Genomic DNA, 22,708 nt, shown 5'->3' on the forward strand with positions numbered 1-22,708 from the left:
TTGTGAAAAGTTAACAAGGAAGGGCTTCCCCATGCAGGTTCCGAAGCCCTGGCTCTGATTGACAAGTTGGCTGAGCACCAGCATGATGGAGGCATGGGAGGACAGGCTTGTGGGAAGCTAAGGCTGCTGCGAGCCCTAGGGTGCCAGCAAGACCAAGAGGAAGTGAGGCAAGCAAGGCACCTAAGGGTGCAAAGTGTCAGGAGACACCCATTGTCCAGGCCCCTGAGAGCAGGCCTCCCTGAGATTTTTGTATCCTAGGCACTTCACTTGCCCCAGTAGAGTTCTGGCTGCAGCCACTGGTAGCACCTTCCACATCCCACATATCTCTGTGATTGGAAAACTGCTGCTCCTACCTGGAGCTTGCCTGGAGTCCTGGCTAGGTAAGGATTAATCATGTAACCAGATGCATCCAGCATTGAGGAAAGCCAGACCCAAGGGGTAGCGATGAACATGAGCCACCCTACTAATACACTCAGCTTAGCCACTCACTTATCCTTGGGCCTCAGTTTCTCCACCCATAAATGAGATGACCAGGGTATTCACAGGTGTTTCCTGCTCTGACTTCAGTGCTCCCTACTAGCTCATCTGGTCTGTGTGCATTAGGTTGCTATGCTTCTTCCTTCTCAAGAGGAGCTGGGTCTAAATGTGTGCAGGTTGGGTTCTATCTCTAGGTCGGGAAGATCCCCTGGAGAAGGAAATGGCAACTCACTCCAGTATTCTTGCCTGGGAAATCCCATGGGCAGTGGAGCCATGATGGGCTACAGCTCATGGGGTTGCAAAGATTTGGACATGCCTGAGTGACTGAGTCCAAGCACACCCCGCGAGCATGTCTGATCCACAGGAACTCACACAGGGACATACCCTGTAGGTGACGACAGCCCCCACGCAGCCCTGGGCTGGGGAGGAGAGAACCAGGCAGGCGGATGCTAATCGCATGGATTCCCTTTATTGAACTGTACTAGTTACTGCAGTCAGATTAAGTCACATTTAAAAGCAGACCATCCAGTTGCACTGAAACCGATTATATTCATTACATAGTTTTAATCACTGTCCGGTGAACTGGCAAATCCAATCAAAGCATTAGTCTTTAATTAAAAAATTAAAAGGAAATATTCAGACAATAGCCAAGCAATCACATCACGATGCACAATTACCTAGAATTGCAATTAAAAAGTAGTTAACCGAAGGGGGGGAAAGAAAAACAAGAAAGAAAAATAAGAAGCAAAGAAAAAAAAATCACACTAATCCTTTTTTAAAAAAAACTATCAATATAATACATGAAGGAACAAAGGACAATCGCTTCCAAAAGCGGGTTTCTCTAACTCTAGAAATGTAGTCTGCAGCGGAAACTCTAAAAGCACACTAGCTGTAGCAGGACAATAAAAAATACTGAGCATGGAATACTTTTAATCTCTGCCATTAATATTCATTTCCAGCTGCTTATAATAGCAGCGCCTCATGGCCAAATCATTAGAGTTTTACATCTGGGTTGCAAATGACACTTTGATTGGATGTAATGTTCAAATGGCCCTCCCCACGGCGTCTCCGGCAAGCCTTCTGCGGAGAGGAGTCCTGTCGAGCGGTCCCTCACTGTGCATGCTGGCTCATCGTGTGGTTCTGCAAAGGCGAAGAAAGGAGACACGCATGAAGGCAGAAGAATGGAGAGCATGCCCATCCCCTCCCACTCGGTGCATTTAAGCCGAGAGCCACAGAAAAGCATCTCGATTATGACAAAACAAAATGCAAGAACGAAAAAGTGCTCTGGCGACGCAGCTGCCAAGACGCCAAGTTGATTCGGGGCTTGGGGATGGGTTCCTGTTGCTGCCAACCTGGGCTCCCTGAGAATTTTTGTTTTTAGACCATTCAGGTCTTACCAAGGGGACTGGCTATCCGGAGGGAGAGGGGAAAGGCTGCGCAGGCAGCGAGAATTGAAAACATCCCTGTTCACCTCTCCATCTCCCTTTTGCTCTAATGATCAGGAGGAAATTATATCCGATCCCCTGCAGGCTTCCCCCAGATCCCCTCCACGGTCCTTCCGGGGAAATATTCGGAGCCTGGTGGAGGGATACGGCTTGTGTGCCATGCAGCTCTCCAGCCAAGAAACGCCAGAGCGGCGCCGATGTGATCAGACAGTGGGCGGCCGCAGTGCCTATGGCTGAGGCAGGGGCCAGGTCACCCCCCGGGAGGGGCCGGGGTAGGGAGCCTGCCTGTGCCGTCATATGACAGTGCTCTGGCCAGAAGGACCTTGTGTGCAGTTAGTCCGAATCCGCCTGGGAATAGAGAGCCTGAGTGGAACCGTCTGGCTAAACTCTTCCATCTCTCCATAGCCCAAGTCAGCTCTTCCCTCATGCCAGCCAGAGCAGAAAGGCAGTGTAGGTGTTTCCCAGAAGCCAGTGGCCTGGGGCTAGGGTTGGCGTTTGGCTTCTTAAGAGCCTATCTTTTTATTTCTTTTCCAGTGGTCTGTATTTCAAATCCTGACCAATGTCATCAAAGCCTCAGGTGGTACTCAATCTCATGACACCTGGAGAAAGGAAGCGGAATCCACCCAGGCCAGAGCAGCCCCGCGGTGGGGAACAGCATAGGACCCCCCGTACAGAAGCAGCTCCCCAAGGATGGACTGCCTCTGCAGACCTGGGCACCCCTCCAGCGCAGCGACTCCTCCAGGGTTGGGGGGCTGCTTCTGCAGTTCTGCCGATGACCACCAGGGGTCAGGCGCGGCTCTGCATCTCTCTCCTGGGCTCCAGGACTGGACTGCGAGGGCGACCACAGGATGCACGCAGCTCCGTGCGGAGGCCTGGGGCCACCCCCGCTCCCCAGCCTAGGGCCCCTGCGGCAGCCGCTGCCCACGGCGGGCACGGCTGCTGTCTCCTTGGTGATGTCGCCAACTCCTCCGGCAAGCGCACGGCCCGGGAGAGGTAGAGCCCCAACCACACACGGCAGATGCTTGCTGACTCCAGCAGCTCGGAGCTACCAAGCCCTGCTGCCTCCTTCCCTGTGCTCCGGGGCACAGGCCACATGGCCGGAGTCTGACCAGCACGGGTGCTCTGTGTGGTTGCAGGCACACTTCTTTCAGTCCCCACCGCAGGCTTACAAGGTAGGACATGGTAAAATGGATACTGAAGCTCAGACAGGCTAAAATACACCCAGCCAGGAAGCAGGAGGGGGTGGCAAATGGAATCCAAGAGAGCCAGGGGCTTCAGCGAGACGGCAGGGTTCCCACAGCACCTTACATCCCCATGGGCACCCAGTCTGTGGATCGTCCAAACTCCTCTCCAGACACGAACGCCAACTCTGCCATCCTGGCCTGGCACCTCAGCGGGGATGTCAGGGACCCAGAGGCGCAAGGCAGGTTGTCTGAGGCCACAGATGGGATGCGGCGGTTTCTATGGGAACGCCCACCCTCCAGCCGAGGCACCTCTCCTTGCACTTGCGCAGGGACAGCCAGCCAGTCCTGCGGGGAGCCGAGCCCACCCTACATCAAACCGTCCTCCCAGTTCCTGGGCCTTTGCTCACTCAGTTCCCACCTCCTCTCTCCTCCCAACCTCGCTCCTCTTGAAGTCCTCTGCTTCCCCTCCCAGGAGCCACTCAAGGCACTTCCAGCCCACCTCCCACACGTGCAACTGCCTCCCGAGTGCCAGGCTGGCTGCCTCTGCTGAGCGGCAGATGGGGGGGGGGGGGTGCATCACCTCCTCTCTCAGTCCCACCAAGTTTGTCCCAGGAGCGGTGTCAAAGGTGCAGCTTCCAGGAATGAATGACGTGGTGGTTTCACTCTCCCACCCTGCCAACAGCCAGTCAGTTAACAGTGCCCTGTTGCCCGGGCTCCCTGGGTGCAGTCAGGTCCTTCTTGATTTGCAAGGGGTTGTGGCGGGAGGGGGGCATTAAGAAGGTAAACATGTATAGCTCCGACTTTGTTCTCAAATTTTGGTTCTGAGGGTCTGGTACCAAGTAGACACTGAGTAAATAGTTTTGCATCAGTGTAAGGATAAATAAATGAACCTGTGTACAGGGAGGATGTATGGAAAGGGGAGAGGACAGTCCAAACGGGGGTGGGGGGGTGGGGGGTGAGGGGCACAGCATAGAGGAAGGTATGGAGGCTGGAATAAGCCCGACCAGTGCAGGCACCAGTGGGGTGATCCCGGCACAGAGGTCACAGAAAGGACTGCCGGGAGCCCTGGATGCCCTTGAACGTGGACTCTGTTTCATAAGCAGCAGAAAACCAGATGATGTCTGATCTTCACAGACTCCTCAGGGCTACCCAGCAGCAACATGGGAAAAGGCAGTGTTCGGGGCTCTCTGGATAATGAAGCGGCCTCTTGCCAAGATGCCAAGAGCAGGGCCGGTGTGACCCACGTGGTCCACAGCAGCTCAGCCAGGTACAGAAATCCTGGAGGTGGGAACCTACGCCTAGGACCGCTGATGAGGACAGTTCAGGAACAAATGCCACTTCTCAGGCGAAAATAGCAGCAGCCTTCTCTCTTAAGGAGCAGGAGCTGGTGGTTTTTCGGTTAGACTCAAGGAAGAACTTCCTCAAAGAGGGTCGTAGACAGTGTGGGGTGAAACTTCCATTCCTGAAATTCTCCAGGAACAAAAAGCCCGGGATGTCACAGCAGATGGAAGTGTTGAAACCCGATGCAGGGATGGGGCCAGGCACCAGAATTCATTTAGCACTGAGCTGTGAAGCGCCTGCTGGAGGCTCTGCCCTGAGACGGGCATAGGGGAAGGAGCAGGAGACTCCAGCTCGGCTCAGCCCGCAATCCTGACTGCGGAAGCGGGGATGTGCCAAGAGACACCCAGACTTGGGTGCAGTATGATAGCTCTGATGGAGCCGGGTCAAGGCCGCCCAGTAAGTACGGGGGTGGGGGTGCCGAGAAGCGCACAGGCCAGGACAAGCCGGCACCAGCTCCTCCTCGGGAAGGGCGGAGGGGTGGCAGGAACCGTCCCCAGGACTCACCAACCACTAACGCACCTGTGCGCTGAGCAGCTCCGCCGACGGCACAGTTCAATAACCCTAAAAAGCTGGGCTGCTTCCCCCCACGGCTTGGAGCTGCGGTCGGTTCCAGGGATGAGGGAGCTTCATCAAGTCTTCTTAAAGAGTTCCTTGCACCCGGCATGGTTCTCACAAGGGCATTTTGGCTTAATGTCTATTTCTCTGTTTATGCCTGTGCTATATTTAGCCCCTTCCGAGAAGCAAGAAAATCGTTTTTTAAAGATGCTACCGACCCCGCAGAAGAACACTTTCCCGGCCTCATAAAGGCCGGGGCGAGGGCGGGGGTGGCAGCCGGCAAGGACGGGGAAGGTGCCTAGAGACAGGGGGGGTCTGGCATCCACACGGGCCTCGGTGCCTGCCAGGGAGACGCAGGTGTGGGCCGAGGAGCAGGTGAGAAAAATAAAACAGGAGAACGGGAGGGGGTTGGGTGGCCTTGGTTTGCGGCGGAGATCCATCCGCTCGGCAGAGCCCGTGCGGCTCTGGTGGCTGAGGTTTCTGGAAGGGCCGGTGCCGGCCGCCTCTGCCTGCTGCGCCGAGCTGTCAGCTCCCTGGGATAGAAGTGAGTGAGGCGCGAGAGGTCGGGCCCCGACTGGGGTCCTGGTGAACGCTGTGTCTGTGGAAGTCATCCCCAGAGGACTGCACCGCGGAGGATCCCTCGGTCACACCCCCACATTCATTTACATAGTCATTCATTCCTTCAACAAACCTTTTTACTAAATACCCTGCTAGGTGAGAGCCGCCTTGTTTGTCACTAGGAAGCCGGCAGTAAAATAACCCAGATCCAGGGCCCAAGCCAGGGTATGCCGGGTAGTGAGGGGCAGCAGAATCATGGACTCTGTGGCTGGACCATTCTCTCCAAAGCGCAGGCACTCACTGGCACATGCCAGGTGGAGACTGTGGTGGGGGTCCTGTTCTGGCTTCATTGTCCCAGGAGGCATCCCTGGCTCAACACACCTCCAGGCCCCACAACAGGCATGCGTATGAACCATGTACACACACACATAAGCACACGCAGACACACACTCACTGGTGTGTCCCTCCCTGGTCGGGATTTCTTCTCCAGGTCATGGTTCTGTTTTCTGTCCCTTGGTCTGGGACCCTGCTTGGTGTCCCTTTGATGCCCACCCACCGCAGAGTCAAGTAGAAAAGACTAGTGATGCTTAAACATGCTGGGTGCCTGGTGGCATGGAAAACACTGCCTGCGAGGCAATGAGAGACTGCTCTGCACCCCCTGAGATGCACGGGTGTGGGCTGGAGAGGATTTCTCTGCACTGCTGGTCATTATGGGCTGCCCCTCCTGTGCTCCCACCACGCTGATGACAAAGCATCTCTAAAGTTCTGGCACCTCGCCTGGTCCTTTGCACGTGCCCCATTCGTGCTAGCCCCTGCTCAGGGGATCACAAGGCAGGCGGCGAGCCCTTATGGGCTGAGAGAGGCTGGCTCCTGGGTTTGAAACCTGGTTCTGCCACTTACTAGCCACGTGACGTTGACCTCTGGGGGACTTGGGGTGGAGGGAGCAGCAATAACTGAGCCCACGTCCTAAGATGCCCTGAGGCCTCAGGAGGTAGTGTGAGTGTAGTTATTGCAGACTGGTCAAGAGGACATGCTCCATACACCCAACAGACGGTGTTCATGATGCTCTGGGAGCAAGGGGCCGTTTGCTCCCGCTAGTACCCCCATGGTACCAGGAGGGCTGGCGAGATCTCAGGACCGCTCCAGAGAAGGCAGCACCTTGGATGGTCCTATCCCTGGAGCAGCAGGGTCTGATAAAGGGCCTCCCCTCATGGCCTCCTCCCTGAAGCCCCCTGGCTACAACCTCTGCACCCACAAGCCACTGCTTTCCCTCCCGCCAGGGAACACAGTGGGATTTCTGGTGAGGTGGGGAATCTCACGGAGACTTTGTAAGGGAGGGAGGAGGCGTGTCCTCTTCCAGTCATTCACGCACCACTTCCAACAGTCTTTCACAAAGGCCCCGGACACACCGAGTTGAGGGAGCCCCAGCCTCTTCCTTGAGAAGCTCACAGCTCCACAGTGTGGCAGGGGACTGGATTCACAACCCTGAGGCAGATGTAAGGGTGCAGGGACACAGCTCCTCACCCTGAGAACATCGACCCACCCACGCACCCAGCCCCACCTGCAGATCACAGCTGCCCTCACCTTGACCACCTCACCTGCCTCTGGTTGGGAAAAAGGCTGTGGTCCATCCCCTTTCTCCCCACCGGCGGGCCAGCCCCTGGTGGCTTCCGACCTAGAAGCTCTCACGAGGCTGGCTTTACAAAGAGCAGACTCCAGGAACGGGGATCAAGTCCAAGAACCTGCCTTAGCCACGGGAAGATTCATTTCCAGGAAAAAGGTAGATCCTTCCGGCTAATGCTATACAGCCCTGTTCAGGCTAAGGGAGGTTCTGGTATTGGTTCATTTAGCATACACGGAGCCTGGCAGTGTGCAGTGGACAGAGACAGAGAGAGAGAGTGAGGCGCATCCTGGCCTTCTACCAGCTCATGGCTGAAGGATGGAGAGCTGATTTCTGATTGGGAGGAGTTTAACAAGAAAGCTGGCCTCCCAGCTGCCCTTTGGAGGATTGCTTAGGTTAGGATTTGCAATGGTGTGCACGCACGCGTGTGTGCATGTGTGTGGGCATGTACTCACTTTCCAGGGAGATGGGACCACCCAGACAAAGGCTGATGGTGTGAAGGATCCTGACAACAATCACAGCTAACACTGATCTTGAGCTCACTGTGTTGTTCTTAACCCTTCATTTATATTAACTCGTGTAAGCCTCGCAGCAACCCCAGGGACTAAGTACTCTCATTATCCCTATTTCACAGATGAGAAGACTGAGGCACAGCATGGAGGTCCCACAGCTGGTAATGGTGGTGCAGGGGCTGCACCCTTGCAGTCTGTATGCAGAGCCCACTCTTCAGCAGAGCCCTCGTCTGCCTGCGAAATGTGAAAAGTGCAGCATATGTTGGGGGAACAATGAATAATTCAGCTTGGCAGAAGCACAGGGCATGTGCCATGGAGACAAGCCTGGAAAGAAAGGCGGGGGCCTTATTGATGAGGTTCCTTGATGCCAGACGAGGCAGCTTGCCCTTAAATCTGGGCCATGGGGAGCCATCGAAGGTATTTGAGCTGTGGAGTTACGCGAGAGTCAAGGAACAGGGAGCTACACACACCTCCAGCCAGAAGGGTCCTCTGGCAGGACCTTCGTGCTCTCATCTCCCTCGGCCCTTCCCGCTTCCCCCCAGCCCTGGCCCCTGGTACCTGCACAGTATCTTTCCCTTTGGGGAGGGTTCAGGGGCAGGCAGCCCGCCTCCCTCTTCGCTGCGCATCACCTGGGCAGCCCCTCTCTGCTAGTGAGCACTTATTTTTAGAAGCGTTTGACAATCGTCCAAGGGTCTAAGACGAACAGATGGCCTGTCTTAAAGGCTCGTATGTTCGCTAGTTTGCACTTCTGACAAACGGTAAGCGCACTCGAGAGCACGCCATAAACAGCGCTGAATGAATACTCAGAACACAATTTAGCTAATGCACGTCATGAAAATTAGGAATGAGTGATGGCCGAGGTTCCCTCTAAATGCCTGCCCGGTGACGCAGTCGCTCTTCTGGGGGCCCCGGCTCTGACGTGTCTGCGCCCCACTTCTCCCCCTCCCGGCCCACCCTTCTGGCTGACAGCTGCCTGTGTGCACGGAGGGCGTGGAGAGGTTCGCTGGTGTGGAAGGGACCTCATTCAACATCAGGAAGGTCCGGAGTGAAGCTGATGACCCGCCAGTCTAAGACAAAGCCCGGGGTGTCCTACAAGGCCCAGGCAGCCCCTCCACGCGTGGGGACGTGTGTGGGGCTTCCCTGGCCCTGCCTCCCAGACAGCCAGACGGGCTGTCGTCTGCCACTCCGGAACAGTGGGAAGTGAGCGCCGCACCCGTTTAGCTGGGAAGTCTGTCTCTCCTGTGACTGCCTCAGTTCATCCAGATCTCCTGGCATGGAGGGGGATTCCAGCTTCTGGGGAACAGTGGGGTTAGCTTTCCAGGGAGGGGGGCAGAGTCTGCCACTTTCTAGCAGAACCCCAAACAGGAGCAGTTTTGGGGACCTCAAGTCACCTGGGGGCATGTGAGAAAGAGCCTTTGACCTTTGCTGCTCATATCCCCAAAGGAGCTGAACGTCTTCTTTCTTTCATCATCTCCACTGCTTTAAGGACCTCAGGTGGGCAAGTGAGCACCCGCTCTAAACCTCTCTCTCCAGCACCCAGGACCCAAGAGCCCGAAGCAGGGAGCGTGACCAACAACCAGTCCCAGGAACGGGAAAAATATCTTCCTTTGAGTGAAAATGTGGGAGAAAATGTTGTTGTGAAAAAGAAGAAAAAAAAAAAAGCCCAGTGAACTCCCAAGGGGTCAGGTTCTATACGGCTGTGCTTTGGAAATAAAACCCACCGGAGAATAGATTATTAGGAGGGAACTGAAGCCTTCTATTAGGAACTCAGCCCGTAAACAGGCTCCCATTCAGAGTCACCCAACAAAACAAGGGAGCTAATAATACCTGCCCAGAGGGCCCGCAGGCTCCAGGGAGCTGCACTTCAGCATGCAAATGGGCCCAGCTGGTCTGTTTTTGAGCACAGAATCGCAGGCAAGCCACTCGACTTTTACCAAGCGGCTGTGCAAGGGAAAACGAGGGTTTATGGCCGTGTCACGGGCAGAGGAAGGTGAAATCTCTCCAGGGCCGTTTACTGATCCGCCTCTCCTCGGCGACAAGCCTGACCCCCCAAGTCCGGAGTTAATGTGGCTGCCACGCTTGCTGTTTCTCGAAAGGGAGGTGGGGTCCCTCGGGGGCCGGGTACCCAGCACACTCTGGGATTAAGGGCCGAGAACCGAGGGTTTTGGCCATAATACGCTGGGTGGCCACGATTTCCCTGCGTGTGTGGACTCGGGCCCCTCCCAGGTGGGGACACTACACTGGCCTGACACTGGTCACCAGGAGGTCCACGCTAAACACAGCCAAGCGCCTGCTTGGAACGAGCTCCTGGGGTTCATCTCAAATACGAATGAGGCACGGCCCCCTGCCCCCAAAGAGTCTGAGTCAGGTGTCTGAAAGATGGGATTGCGCCCTGCTGGAACAGGGCAGGAATCGGGTCACACAGGCCACCAGAGTGTGAGGAGAGATGTAGGCAGCAGTGCTGATGCTCCGTTAAAAATGGCACAGGGGGATTTCCCTGGTGGCCCAGTGGTTAAGAATCCGCCTTGCAGTGCCGGGGTTGAGGGTTCAATCTCTGGTGGGGGAAGTAAGATCCCACATGCCTTGGGGCACCTAAACCTGTGCCTCGCAACTACTGAGCCTCTGCACCAAAACTGGAGAGCCTGTGTGATACAACGAGGAGCCCACGAGCAGCAACTAAGACCCAAGGCAGCCAAATAAAGAAAAGAAAATACATGGAAAAAAAATGGTGTGTGAAGAGTGGGCTCCCAAGACCACGAGAGGGAAGGGTGCTCTCCTGTCCCTGAGAGCACGTCTGCTGGTCTTAGTGATGGTCAAAGAAGACCACACGCCACACACGGAACAGCCTATTAATGGGCCCCAAGCTCACAGTTAGAGCTTCCCTGTAGCTCAGATGGTAAAGAATCTGCCTATAATGCAAGAGACCTGGGTTCGATCCCTGGATCAGGAAGATCCTTTGGAAAAGGGAATGGCAATCCAGTATTCTTGCCTGGAGAATCCCATGGGCAGAGGAGCCTGGTGGGCTACAGTTTGTGGGGTTGCAAAGAGTCAGACAGGACTGAGCGACTAACATTGCTACTGCTAAACTCACAGTAAAGGTTAATAAACTGAAACACAGAGGCTGATGTTGGGGAGACAGGGCTGTGTGCATAGGGCTCCCCGACTGTGTACAGCCATGCCCGGACTGGACCGTGGCCTGCTGCTCAGGGTGCTGTGAGGTCCACCAGCAAGCTGGCCAGGTGCAAAGCAGTAAGGCACGGCAGCACTGTGGCCTCCCAAGAACCGAAGCCTCACAGGAAAGAGGCAGCCCTCGTGGGCTCCGGGCAATGGCGGTCCTGTGGGAATGCAGGCCCAGTGTGGCCAGCACGTCTGGTTCTGTAGGAAAAACTGAAAAATGGGAGATATTTTACAAATATATATACAAAGCATCTCAATGTGTAAAGCATGATCAGCCAATGAGAACATGTCTACAGGTCACATCTGGCTCCCGGGGCTGCCAGCTTGAGGCCGCAGGCATTCTGAGAGGCCCTCAAGACACCTGAGGTGTCTCCCGGTACACTGAGTGCCTGATGCCCAGGGCAGTGGGGAGGGCAGCCAGTGCTATTAGGTGGCACGTGGCCCATCATTAGGATGGAGGACAGCAGAGGAAGCTCTGCTGAGGCCAGCATGGTCCCCCAGGTCCCGGGTATTGCTGCTACATGGGTGCTTTCCAAGGGCACAGCCTGAAGGTTTCCAGCTATACCAGGTGGGAGCAAGTCTGGGAAACCCGCCTTCCCTAGGGTCACATTTTGAAGTGCTAAAATGTTCATCTTTCCAGGCAGCCCCTCCCTCAAACACTCCGAGAGAACAGCACCAGTTTGCCATGACCACCTGTTCAAGAGTCTCGAAGATAATCCCCCTCGTACCTCCCTTTCTTCTAAAGAACTTGAGAATCATCCCAGCCATCACCCATCGTGCCTCATGGGGAAGGAGAGAGCCGGGCATCATGGGGGGACTGCCCTTGGGGGCACTTATGAACTCAGCATGGTATGATGGGGCTCCTCTGCCCACCCCCAATCACGGATGCCCTGCAGTCACACGTCCAGGGAGAGGGGAAGTGGAAGATCTCTCCATGATCCCCCACTGGGTTCCAAACACACACACAGGTACCCCCAAATGAAATGCACACAGATACACACGTGTGTGCATGCATGCTAAGTCACTTCAGTCGTGTCTGACTCTTTGCAACCCTATGGACTATAGCCCACCAGGCTCCTCTGTCCGTGCGATTCTCCAGGCAAGAATACTGGAGTGGGTTTCCATGTCCTCCTCCAGGGGACCTTCCTGACCCAGGAGTCAAGCCCACATCTCCTGCATCTCCTACACTGCAGGCAGGGCCAGGGAAGCCCACAGATATATACACACCCGTGGACAGCCACACACATCTAGTCTCACAGATACGCCACAGTCACACACACATTCACGAACACCACCCAATCCCAGTACGCTGGTGTGAACACACACACACACACACAGACATTACACTGACAACATGCTGAAAATGGCTCAGGGTTGGTTATTGTTATTTTGGCTTTTTGTCTCCTCACATAGGTGGCTCAGATGGTAAAGAATCTGCCTGCAGTGCAGGAGACTCGGCTTCAGTCCCTGGGTTGGGAAGATCCGCTGGAGAAGGGAATGGCAACCCACTCCAGTATTCTTGCCTGGAGAAGTCCATGGACAGAGGACTCTGGCGGGCTGCAGCCCACAGGGGTCGCAGAGTCGGACATGACCAAAGCGACTAACACACAGTGCAGCTAACCTGCCCTGACCCACACCACTTCGGGGACACACCTGCCAGGCCCCACTTGCCAATGGCCCTGGTTTCCACTCTGGCTCCCTCTTTGTGGCAATGGGATGCTGAGAGAATAAAGAGCCATGGGAGGTACGTCCCAGATTCTCTCTTCCGGGGAGCAGGGAGGTGAGATCTCTGCTAACTCCCAGGGGGTTCCAACCACACCCAAAAGAAATCCAGGCCCTAGACCCCAGGCCTGACAGTCCTACAAGGTCCAGCGCCTGCTGGCTTTGAAGCCTCCCAGCTCCCCAAGCAAGCCAAGCTCTTTCCCTGCTCAGCCCTCCTGGCAGCCACTCCACGGCCCCGAGGCTCCCTCCCGTCTCCCTAGCCTCCTCTGCCTCTGACTTCTGTGCCCTGGGAAAGCCCTTCCTGCCCACGTGATGAGAGACCCCTGTTTTGGTTCAGCTCTACACCTGCACAGGTATCCCTCTAGCACTTTCCTCAACCTGCCATGACCAGGCTGCTTCCCTGGCTCTCCCTAGGCCGTGGGCTGCAGGCAGGGACCCTGTCTCCCCCTTCTCTGCTGGGCAGTGTCAGCTCCAAGCCTGTGTTTGCTAAAAATGCAGTAAGAACAGCCAGTGAGAGATGGTGGTGAGGCGAAGCCTCCACTGACAGGCTCAGGGAGAGGAGAAGAAGCGAGGCTGCTCCTCTTTCCCGTGTCCCCAGCCCTGCCCAGGGCATGTTATACTTTTCCCTTAGAAGTCGGGGGATCCTTTGAAGACACTGCGCTAAGTGCAACGAGCTGGTCACGGAAGGACAAAGACGCTATGACTCACTTCTATGAGGTTCCGAGAGACAGGAAGGAGGATGGCGGTTTCCAGGGGCTGCGGGAGGAGGGAGGGGAGTCACTCACTCACGGGGACGTGGTTTCCGTTTGGGGAGATGGAAAAGATCTGTGGATGCTGGTGATAGTTCACAACCACATGAAGGTACTTAGTGCCACTGAACCGTCTACCTAAAAACGGTTAAGGACTTTCCTGGTAGTCCAGTGGTAAAGAATCTGCCTGCCGAAGGAGGGGACACAGGTTCGAAACCTGGTCAGGGAAGATCCACATGCCACGGAACCACTAAGCCCGTGCACCAGCTCTGAAGCCTGTGCTTTAGAGCCTGTGCTCCAGAACAAGAGAAGCCACTGCCATCAGAAGCCCCATGAACCACAGCAAAGAGCAGTCCCCGTTCACCCACAGCAACGAAGACCCAGCACAGCTGGGAAAAAAAAAGTGGTTAAAATGATAAATGTTCTGTAAGTGTATTTTATGTTGTGTGTTAGTCACTCAGTTGTGTCCAACTCTTTGCAACCCCATGGACTGTGGCCCGCCAGGCTCCTCTGTCCATGGGGTTTGGGCAAAAATACTGGAGTGGGTTGCCATTTCCTTCTCCAGGGGATCTTCCCAACGCAGGGATTGAACCCGTGTCTCCTGGGGCTTCCCTGGTGGCTCAGAGGTTAAAGCGTCTGCCTGGAATGCGGGAGACCCAGGGTTTGATTCCTGGGTCGGGAAGATCCCCTGGAGAAGGAAGTGGCACCCCACTCCAGTACTCTTGCCTGGAGAATCCCATGGAGGGAGGAGCCTGGTAGGCTACAGTCCATGGGGTCACAAAGAGTCGGACACCACTGAGCGACTTACCTTACCTTACCTCCTGCATTAGCAGGCAGGTTCTTTACCACTAGCGCCACCTGAGAAGCCTCAAGTGTATTCTACCACAATCTTTTCAGAAAATGAGTGGGATCTTACTTTGTAAACAGGCAGATTGGGAGGGAGAGATTTTGCATTCTACAGCTAAGATGCCACGGCCGATCCTGAGCTGTAACCCTCACCTAGTTGGTTCTAGGGCTGGAGGTTGGAACTTGCACGGACTGTAGCAGTGGGATGCAGGCTGTAGAGGCCTCAGCTGGGCAAGCAGGAGCTGCAGCATCTAGGGGACACATCACTGACCAACATGGCTGCAAGGCCAAGGCCTCTTCCAGCCCCGTGGTGCATAGGGGTTCATCTGCAGTGCCCGAGCCTACGGCTACCACCAGTGGCCTGGCTCCTGGGGCCAGATCGCAGGACGGCGTACCTCGTGAGACCTGTAGACCTTCATGCCCTGAGCCACACTGCAGACAGGCTTCCCCTGCGGTCACCGCCAAGTCCAAAGGACTGGGGCGCTGACAGTTTTCAAACCCTGCGGGATGGACGTGTTCCTCTGCTCCTTCAGTGAGGGAGACAGGAAGCCGAGCATGAGGTGCACCTACGGCATACTTTGCCATGTTGGGGGAGAAAGAGTGGGAGAGAATTTTTCCTTGTAATCTTTTTCTGAAATCTTCCCAGACCTTTACAGCTTTAAAATTTGATGAGCAAACTCAGCTCCATAGATAGTCGGCATGTTTCACAAGCCCCAGAACCAGGACAAATAGCCAACAGTTGGGACAAAATACTTGAAATTAGGACTGTTCTGGAAAATCTAGGTCACACGGTCACTAATTATACAGAACATATATGTTCAGGTCCCTTAACTAACCCAGTGTTTTCAGGTCTTATAAATAGTATTTTAAAACTTTGATCATATCCATTTCTTCTTTCTTCCGAATTTTGGCTAACAGGAAAACTTTCCTGCATTCTCAAAATTTCTAGAAGATTAACCCCTGCAGAGGGAGAGCTATCCTGGCAGATTATTCTGAGGGTAGTCCTCCTTGGAAAGCATGGCTTATCATCCCCCACAAACGGTTTCCAGAGCCACGTGGCCCAGCCCCTCACCGACAGACCCCCAGGCTACAGGGCCAGAAGTTCTGAAGATGGACCTAATTTGCTGTGATGAATTGTGTGCATGCACCAGCGATCAAAACTGCAGCTGAGACCGATTATATTTAATGATCTCAAAGGTTCTTATGAAAACACTTGGGGGTATATCCTCATCCATTTGGAGAGGATGTCCAGTCTGGCACAAAGCAGAGGGCTAAGGGTGACCTTTACTGACCTAGAAAGGCAGGGCTCCTTGGGATCTGGGCCTGCTGACGAGGTTGATGAACACTGTGGCCCAGCTTGCAAGGCCTCGTCTGCCCTTGTACACACTCATCTTCCAACCGAACTGTAGGCATATCATCACTGCCCACACACAAAGTGGGTCTGCTCTTGATCTTGTAGGTCAGCCTTTTGCCTTCCCTTCCACCACCAGAACTTGCTGATTTCCATGAGGCAAACCAAGGACCATCTAGATCCTCAGTCTGTCCTGTTCCTTTCAACTCATCAGAGGGGTGTGTGTGCATGCATGTGCGTGCATGCACGCGCACGTGTGTGTGTGTGTGTGTGTGTGTGTGAACACACCCAGCTCTAGGGTGAGAGGAGGGATGGAGAGCAGTTAAGCATGGAATTCAGAGCATATGAGAAAGATATCATGCTGCTGCTGCTGCTAAGTCACTTCAGTCGTGTCTGACTCTGTGCGACCCCATAGACTGCAGCCCACCGGGCTCCACCATCCCTGGGATTCTCTAGGCAAGAACCCTGGAGTGGGTTGCCATTTTCCTTCTCCAACGCATGAAAGTGAAGAGTGAAAGTGAAGTCGCTCAGTCATGTACGACTTTTCGAGATCCCATGGACTGCAACCTAATAGGCTCCTCTGTCCATGGGATTTTCCAGGCAAGAGTACTGGAGTGGGTTGCCATTGCCTTCTCCGAAACATGTCATGAAGCTGTATAATTCCTAGCACTTAGCACTCAGTGCTGATGGCCGGCCGGCTGGATGTGTAGCTAGATGGAAGGAGAAATGGATGGTGCATGAGTGGGTGAAGGATAAATGAATGGCTGTATGGATGGATGAATGGATAGATGGACAAATGTGCAGAGGAGTGGATAGGAGAAGAAAGAGGAGTGCCGAAACAAATAAGCGGGAAGAAGGTAGAAGGATTGGAGTTCAAACTCTGCTTCAGCCACCTAGTATATGGATGTGACCCAAGGCAAGTCATTTCACTTAAGTACCTATTCACTCATCTGAAAAATGGGCCAAACAGCATCTACCTCATAGCCTTGTTATGAGTTTCAAATTAGGTAATATATAGAAAAGTGCTTACAATATGTGAAATGGTACACAGATGTTTAATATTATCACAGTTACTACTAATCACAAGGGTCTGCCATCGCTGTCAACATCAAAGCATGGATGAGCCCATGTCTTTGAGCTGGCAGCTTCAGAAAGGATGGGGAAATGGAGACGAACCATAGGGCTGCAGCTACTGACCTGTGTGTCCACGTCTGGGTTGAGTAGGGGCCAGGCTCTGAGCTGCAGAGCAGGGAGCCCCACTTGCCTCCCTGTTCAAACATCCAAAGGCAGATGGGTGGAAGACATCCCCTCTCCCACCCCAGGCCCCACTTCTCCCAGCTTTATCACCCTTTCCCAGCCTCAGTTTTTGGGTCTGCAAAATGGTGAGAGTAAAGAATGCTTCTAGTGGTTCCCAGCTATTGAGGCACCAATGAGATATTTGCAGACTCTGAAGTGCTGCACCAGGGCCCCAAACTCAGAGCCCAGGTGGGTAATGAACCAGGTGAGGCTGACCACGTGGTGGGGCGATATTGAACCAGAGCTCACATTCCCGTGTCTAAAGAGGGCAGCTAATTGTTGCCATGCAGGACTGTGGTCTAGGGGCTGTCAGTTCTCATTTGCAGAAAAATCAAGAAATCTACCAATTTAGTGTGGCAGTAAAGAGACAGAATCTGGGGCCGGTGGCCTCAGTCCAGCATTGACAAGCTCTGTGGCCTCGGAGTTAGTTAACTTCTCGGCACCTCAGCTCAGTTATCTTAATAATAGAGGCATTGTGAGGATTCAATATCTCAATGTATAGAAGTGCTAAAAACACTGCCTGGCATGTAATAAGGACTATAGTAATGTTAACCACTGTAATTATAGGAAATCTGCATTTTGAAACATAGACAACCCTTTCAGTTGAGTTCAGTCAGTCAGTCATGTCTGACTCTTTGTGATCCCATGGACTGCAGCACACCAGGCTTCCCTGTCCATCACCAGCTCCTGGAGTTTACTCAAACTCATGTCCATTGAGTTGGTGATGCCATCCAACCATCTCATCCTCCGTCGTTCCCTTCTCCTCCTCCTTTCAATCTTTCCCAGCATCTGGGTCTTTTCCAGTGAGTTAGTTCTTTGCATCAGGTGGCCAAAGCATTGGAGTCTGCATCAGTCCTTCCAATGAATATTCAGGACCGATTTCCTTTAGGATGGACTGGTTTGATCCCCTTACAGTCCAAGGGACTCTCAAGAGTCTTCTCCAACACCACAGTTCAAAAGCCTCAATTCTTCGGCGCTCAGCTTTCTTTATAGTCCAACTTGCACATCCATACATGACCACTGGAAAAACCGAAGCTTTGACTAGATGGACCTTTGATGGCAAAGTAATGTCTCTGCTTTTTAATAGGCTGTCTAGGCTGGTCATAGCTTTTCTTCCAAGGAGCAAGCGTCTTTTAATTTTATGGTGGCAGTCACCATCTGCAGTGATTTTGGAACCCAAAAAATAAAGTCTGTCACTATTTCCATTGTTTCCCCATCTATTTGCCATGAAGTGATGGGACCAGATGCCATGATCTTACTTTTCTGAATCTTGAGTTTTAAGCCAACTTTTTCACTCTCCTCTTTCACTTTCATCAAGAGTCTCTTTAGTTCTTCTTCACTTTTTGCCATAAGGATGGTGTCATCTGCATATCTGAGGTTATTGATATTTGTCCCAAAATCTTGATTCCAGCTTGTGCTTCTTCCAGCCCAGCGTTTCTCATGATGTACTCTGCATATAAGTCAAATAGTTAGGGTGACAATATACAGCCTTGACACACTCCTTTTCCTATATGGAACCAGTCTGTTGTTCCACGTCCAGTTCTAACTGTTGCTTCTTGACCTGCATACAGATTTCTCAGGAGGCAGGTCAGGTGGTCTGGTATTCCCATCTCTTTCAGAATTTTCCACAGTTTGTTGTGATCCACACAGTCAAACACTTTGGCGTAGTCAATAAAGCAGAAGTAGATCTTTTTCTGGAACTCTCTTGCTTTTTCCATGATCCAGCGGATGTTGGCAATTTGATCTCTGGTTCCTCTGCCTTTTCTAAGTCCTGTTTGTACATCTAGAAGTTCACAGTTCGTGTACTGCTGAAGCCTGACTTGGAGAATTTTGAGCATTACTTTGCTAGCATGTGAGATGAGTGCAATTGTGCAGTAGTTTGAACATTCTTTGGTATTGCCTTTCTTTGGGATTGGAATGAAAACTGACCTTTTCCAGTCCTATGGCCACTGCTGAGCTTTCCAAATTTGCTAGCATATTGAGTGCAGCACTTTAACAGCATCATCTTTTAGGTCAACTGGAACTGCTTCACCTCCACTAGTTTTGTTCATGGTGATGCTTTCTAAGGCCCACTTGACTTTGCATCCCAGGATGTCTGGCTCTAGGTGAGTGATCACACCATCTGGTTATCTGGGTCATGAAGATCTTTTTGTATACTTCTGTGTATTCTTGCCACCTCTTCTTAATATCTTCTGCTTCTGTTAGGTCCATACCATTTCTGTCCTTTACTGTGCCCTTTAAAGTCTCCAAAATCCCAAGGCCATGGGCTATGAGTTTTCACCCTCCACTCTGTAAAAATGTTCAACGTTACCACGATAATGACCTTTCCTTCTATGTGAGGGGAGGCTGGATGGGACCCCTCTCCATCATTCTGATGAGAACGAAGGGGCTGGTATGCTCCCATTGGGAACCCCAGTCCCTCTCCCAGACAAGTTCAGCAACTTGGTTCCTCCTCACCCTCTGCCATGCTTCCTACCAAAGGCATATTTTATCCATTCTAAAACCCCAGAGAGTATAAGATGCTCCCATATTTGATGTATCACAACAAGCAAACAAACAAAAAAAGAAAATTACACTATAACACCCAAGTGAGGTATTCCAATGTAAGAGATGTTATAATGAGAAAAGCTGTGCATCTTAAAATATGTCAGTGGAATATAGTAACAATTACCATATATTGAGTGCCTGCTATGTGCCAAAACTGGCTGCCTGGTCTTCATACATTATCTTCACATGTCTCAATTGTCCCCATTTTACCAGGGCTCAGAGAGGCGAAGTAGGGATTTCCCTGATGGTCCAGTGGTTAGAACTCCACACTTTCACTGCCAAGGGCCTGGGTTCAATCTCTAGTTGGGAAATTAAGATCCTGCAAGCCACGCATCACAACAAAAAACAAAACAAAAAATGAACCAAACCGAAAGGCAAAGCGGCTTGCTAAGTGATGCAGCTGGCTGAGCCCAAGTGGCTCGGTCCTAAGGCTGCCTCCTCCCGGCTCACCATCCCCTGCCCAGCCCACTCTGGCCCCTGATGCCACTGAGCAGAAAGATGGAACTGGGCCTGCACCAGCTCTGGCCCCTACATATCACAGCACACAAGAGAATCCCTCTGCACCCCTGGACGAGCCCCAGTCAGTCCATGCTTGATTTTGCCTAAACTCCAGAAGCAGAGCTAGTGGGGCCACATTCATTATTGACACAGCAAAATTAATTTCTGCTGTCTCCTCCCTCTCCCCCCATGCCCGGCCCCCGCCCTTCGCCTCTCCTGTGAGCGCTGACGCGCGGCTGCTGACTGGTGCTCCTGAAATGCCAACTTGCATTTCTCATCATTAATTTCTTTCTAAATGTCATTAGTAATTGTTCCTGCTCGACCAAAGAGTACAATCCAGGCTTCCGCCGAGAGCACTGGTTCTCATCTTTCCGCTGAAGGGGGCTGAACAATCCCCCCACCGCCATCAGCCACCCAGACCCTGGCATCCTGGCAGGGGGCAGCCAGCCCACTTCCAACAGGTAGAGTGGACAAACCGAGGTATTGAGACAAAGCAGGCCTCATTTTTAACACGTGTGGGGCTTTGCAATGGCAGAGAGCCTCCCACAGTATCCAGGCAGCAGTTCAACACTCAGGCGCCACAGGCAGAGTGCCTGGGTTCAAATCCCACTACTGCTGACTGTGCCTCAGTCTTCCCCTCTGCAAAATGGGGGCAGCAGCATTGGCCTCAAAGGATCATCCTAAGGATAAAACAGGATGAGCAGTGCAAAGGGCTCCCCGCAGTGCCTGGGGTTGTTGCCGTTTCTATTTTTCTCCACTCCTCCCCGCCCCTCGGGCTCTGCTCTGCCACCTACTAGCTCTGTGACACAGTATGAAGCCTCCCATCTGGGAAGTGGGGCAGTGACTTCACGATCCAGGAGAGGCAGGATCGGCCCACTGTCCGGTGAGTGACAGTGAGTCTCAGAGGGGAGGTCATATGCCAAGGTCAGAGAAACCTTGAAGAAGCAACTGAGATTCATGCCCCCTGGGCCCCAGGCCCTGTGTCTTAGAGGACATTGAGCTGCCTCTAAGTCAATGAGGGGGCAGGGCTCTGTATGGTGCCAACCTCTGGGGGCCTTGGACCAACACGGCACCCACTGTTCTTCACATTTGTGTTTCTAAGAAACTGAAGGCATTTGGTCCCGGCTGGGAGAGTGCTGGCGAGGGGCTGGGCTTACAACACACACAATGGCCGCCGGCCTCAGCTCCTGGCAGCTCCCCCACGCCCATCTGTCGCCATGGCATGGTGCCCCTCTAAAGTTGGTTGGCCCCCCGCCCTAGGGCATGAATGACAGGCTCTGACGGGCAGACGGGCAGCCCGAGGCCGATTCCAAGTGCCATCTCTGCCCGGAGCCAGGCCTCCAGGGCACCCCGCCCCCTACCGCCCAGTCCCCACCTGGGCCTCCACACACTCCATCGCTCATGCAGACAGAGCCCCAGGGCCACGAGGGCATCTGAGCACAGCCAAGCCTGACTCCTCCCGGGCCTGCCGCTCCCTCACTCCTCTCTGCAGTGACCACGGCAACCGCAGCCCCCCCTCCCAAAGCAAGGCATTCACAGGCTCCGGTCACCTGCTGGCGACCTCCGAGTCACCTTCTGGAACTCTGGCCTGCTGGGAGGTGAGGCCTATGCCCAGTGCTCGGCACCCAGAGGCCTACACTGCCCCAACCTCAGGGCCCAGAGCACAGTCACTAGGGCCAGGCTGCCTGTGTTCACAGCCCTGCAGCTCCAGCAGCTGTGTGACCCAAGGAAGCCTCGGTTTACCCCTTGGTGCCACGAAGGTCGTAAGATGCCACACCCGAGGGACACCGAGAGGCCTCAAAAGACTCTACGTGTGAAGAGATGGAGTCAGGCCCCCCGGCAACACTCAGGAAATCTGCCTCGTTTTGACTTCGGTGGGGTGAGGGGCTCAGGCCTGTGTCCGGGCGTCAGAAGGACAAGGATGAGCCACTGCCCACCCCTCAGTCTTCTCCAGACGCAGATCCTAGACCAGCACACACAGCCCCTCAGGAGGCTCAGTCACCCCAAGGGTGGCAGCGGTGACAGAGGACGACGATGTGCAGGCAAGGCCTTGCCCCACCCAGGAGTAAAACACTAAGAGACACAGACAGGCCTGCAGACACGGGGAGTAAGGGGCCACGCTCGGGCCTCTTCGATGCCACATGGGGCCCAGCTGTGCGTTCCGCAGGGCGCGGCAGTCCCGCTGCGTGAGACTCACACACGGCATGACTGCTGTGACGCTGTGCTCTAGCGCATATATTATGCTAGATTACCCCCGAATGCGGAATCCATACTCTGTCTGGCCTCATCAGTTCCCTATTTCTCTCTGGGCAGCACTTGAGAGATGTAGGCCTTTGTGTATCCCTAGAACCTGTACACACCTGGCACATAGTAGGTGCTCAGCAAACCTCGTGGGCTGCACTGAGTGCATCCATGCATGATGGGCTGAAGGAATCAGCCGTGAAGGAGTGAACCGAAGCCCACAGGTCACAACAGTGACAACAATAGTGGCTGATGCTCAGCAAACCTGGACTCTTACCAGACCTGGGGCTGAAGGCCTTTCAGGCACTGTCATTACCCGCCCCATTCTCTGAGGCCCAGAGAGGGTCAGTGACTTGCTCAGGGTCACAGGGCTACTCGGTAGTGGGGCTGGAATTTGCAGCCAGGCTCTGTGGGCACCACCACACCACATCTCCAAGGTGAACAGAAATCGGGGTGTGCTGGGCTCTGGTTTTCTGCCCTAGTGGGGAAGGCAGGGCATGCAGGGCTCATACCCTAAATGTGCCATAATTACTGACAGGAAGCTTTATATTCTAAGTGCTCGGCAAGTGCTTTTCCGCAGGAGAACTG

At 53.7% G+C, this 22,708-nt stretch overlaps 1 protein-coding gene across 1 annotated transcript in view; it reads right to left on the minus strand.

Annotated features, from left to right (window-relative positions):
• Window positions 1–1,200: 1,200 nt before the first annotated feature.
• The window catches only part of ZNF423 (zinc finger protein 423), a 145,413-nt gene continuing 123,905 nt past the window's right edge, over window positions 1,201–22,708 (minus strand). The window contains exon 5 of the mRNA XM_068992289.1: window positions 1,201–1,617. Coding sequence (XP_068848390.1) covers window positions 1,588–1,617 — 30 coding nt within the window. The 3' untranslated portion in view covers window positions 1,201–1,587. The remainder of the gene's footprint in view (window positions 1,618–22,708) is intronic.

Source organism: Capricornis sumatraensis, chromosome 20 (assembly GCF_032405125.1).
Source record: "Capricornis sumatraensis isolate serow.1 chromosome 20, serow.2, whole genome shotgun sequence".
Lineage (NCBI taxonomy): Eukaryota > Metazoa > Chordata > Mammalia > Artiodactyla > Bovidae > Capricornis > Capricornis sumatraensis.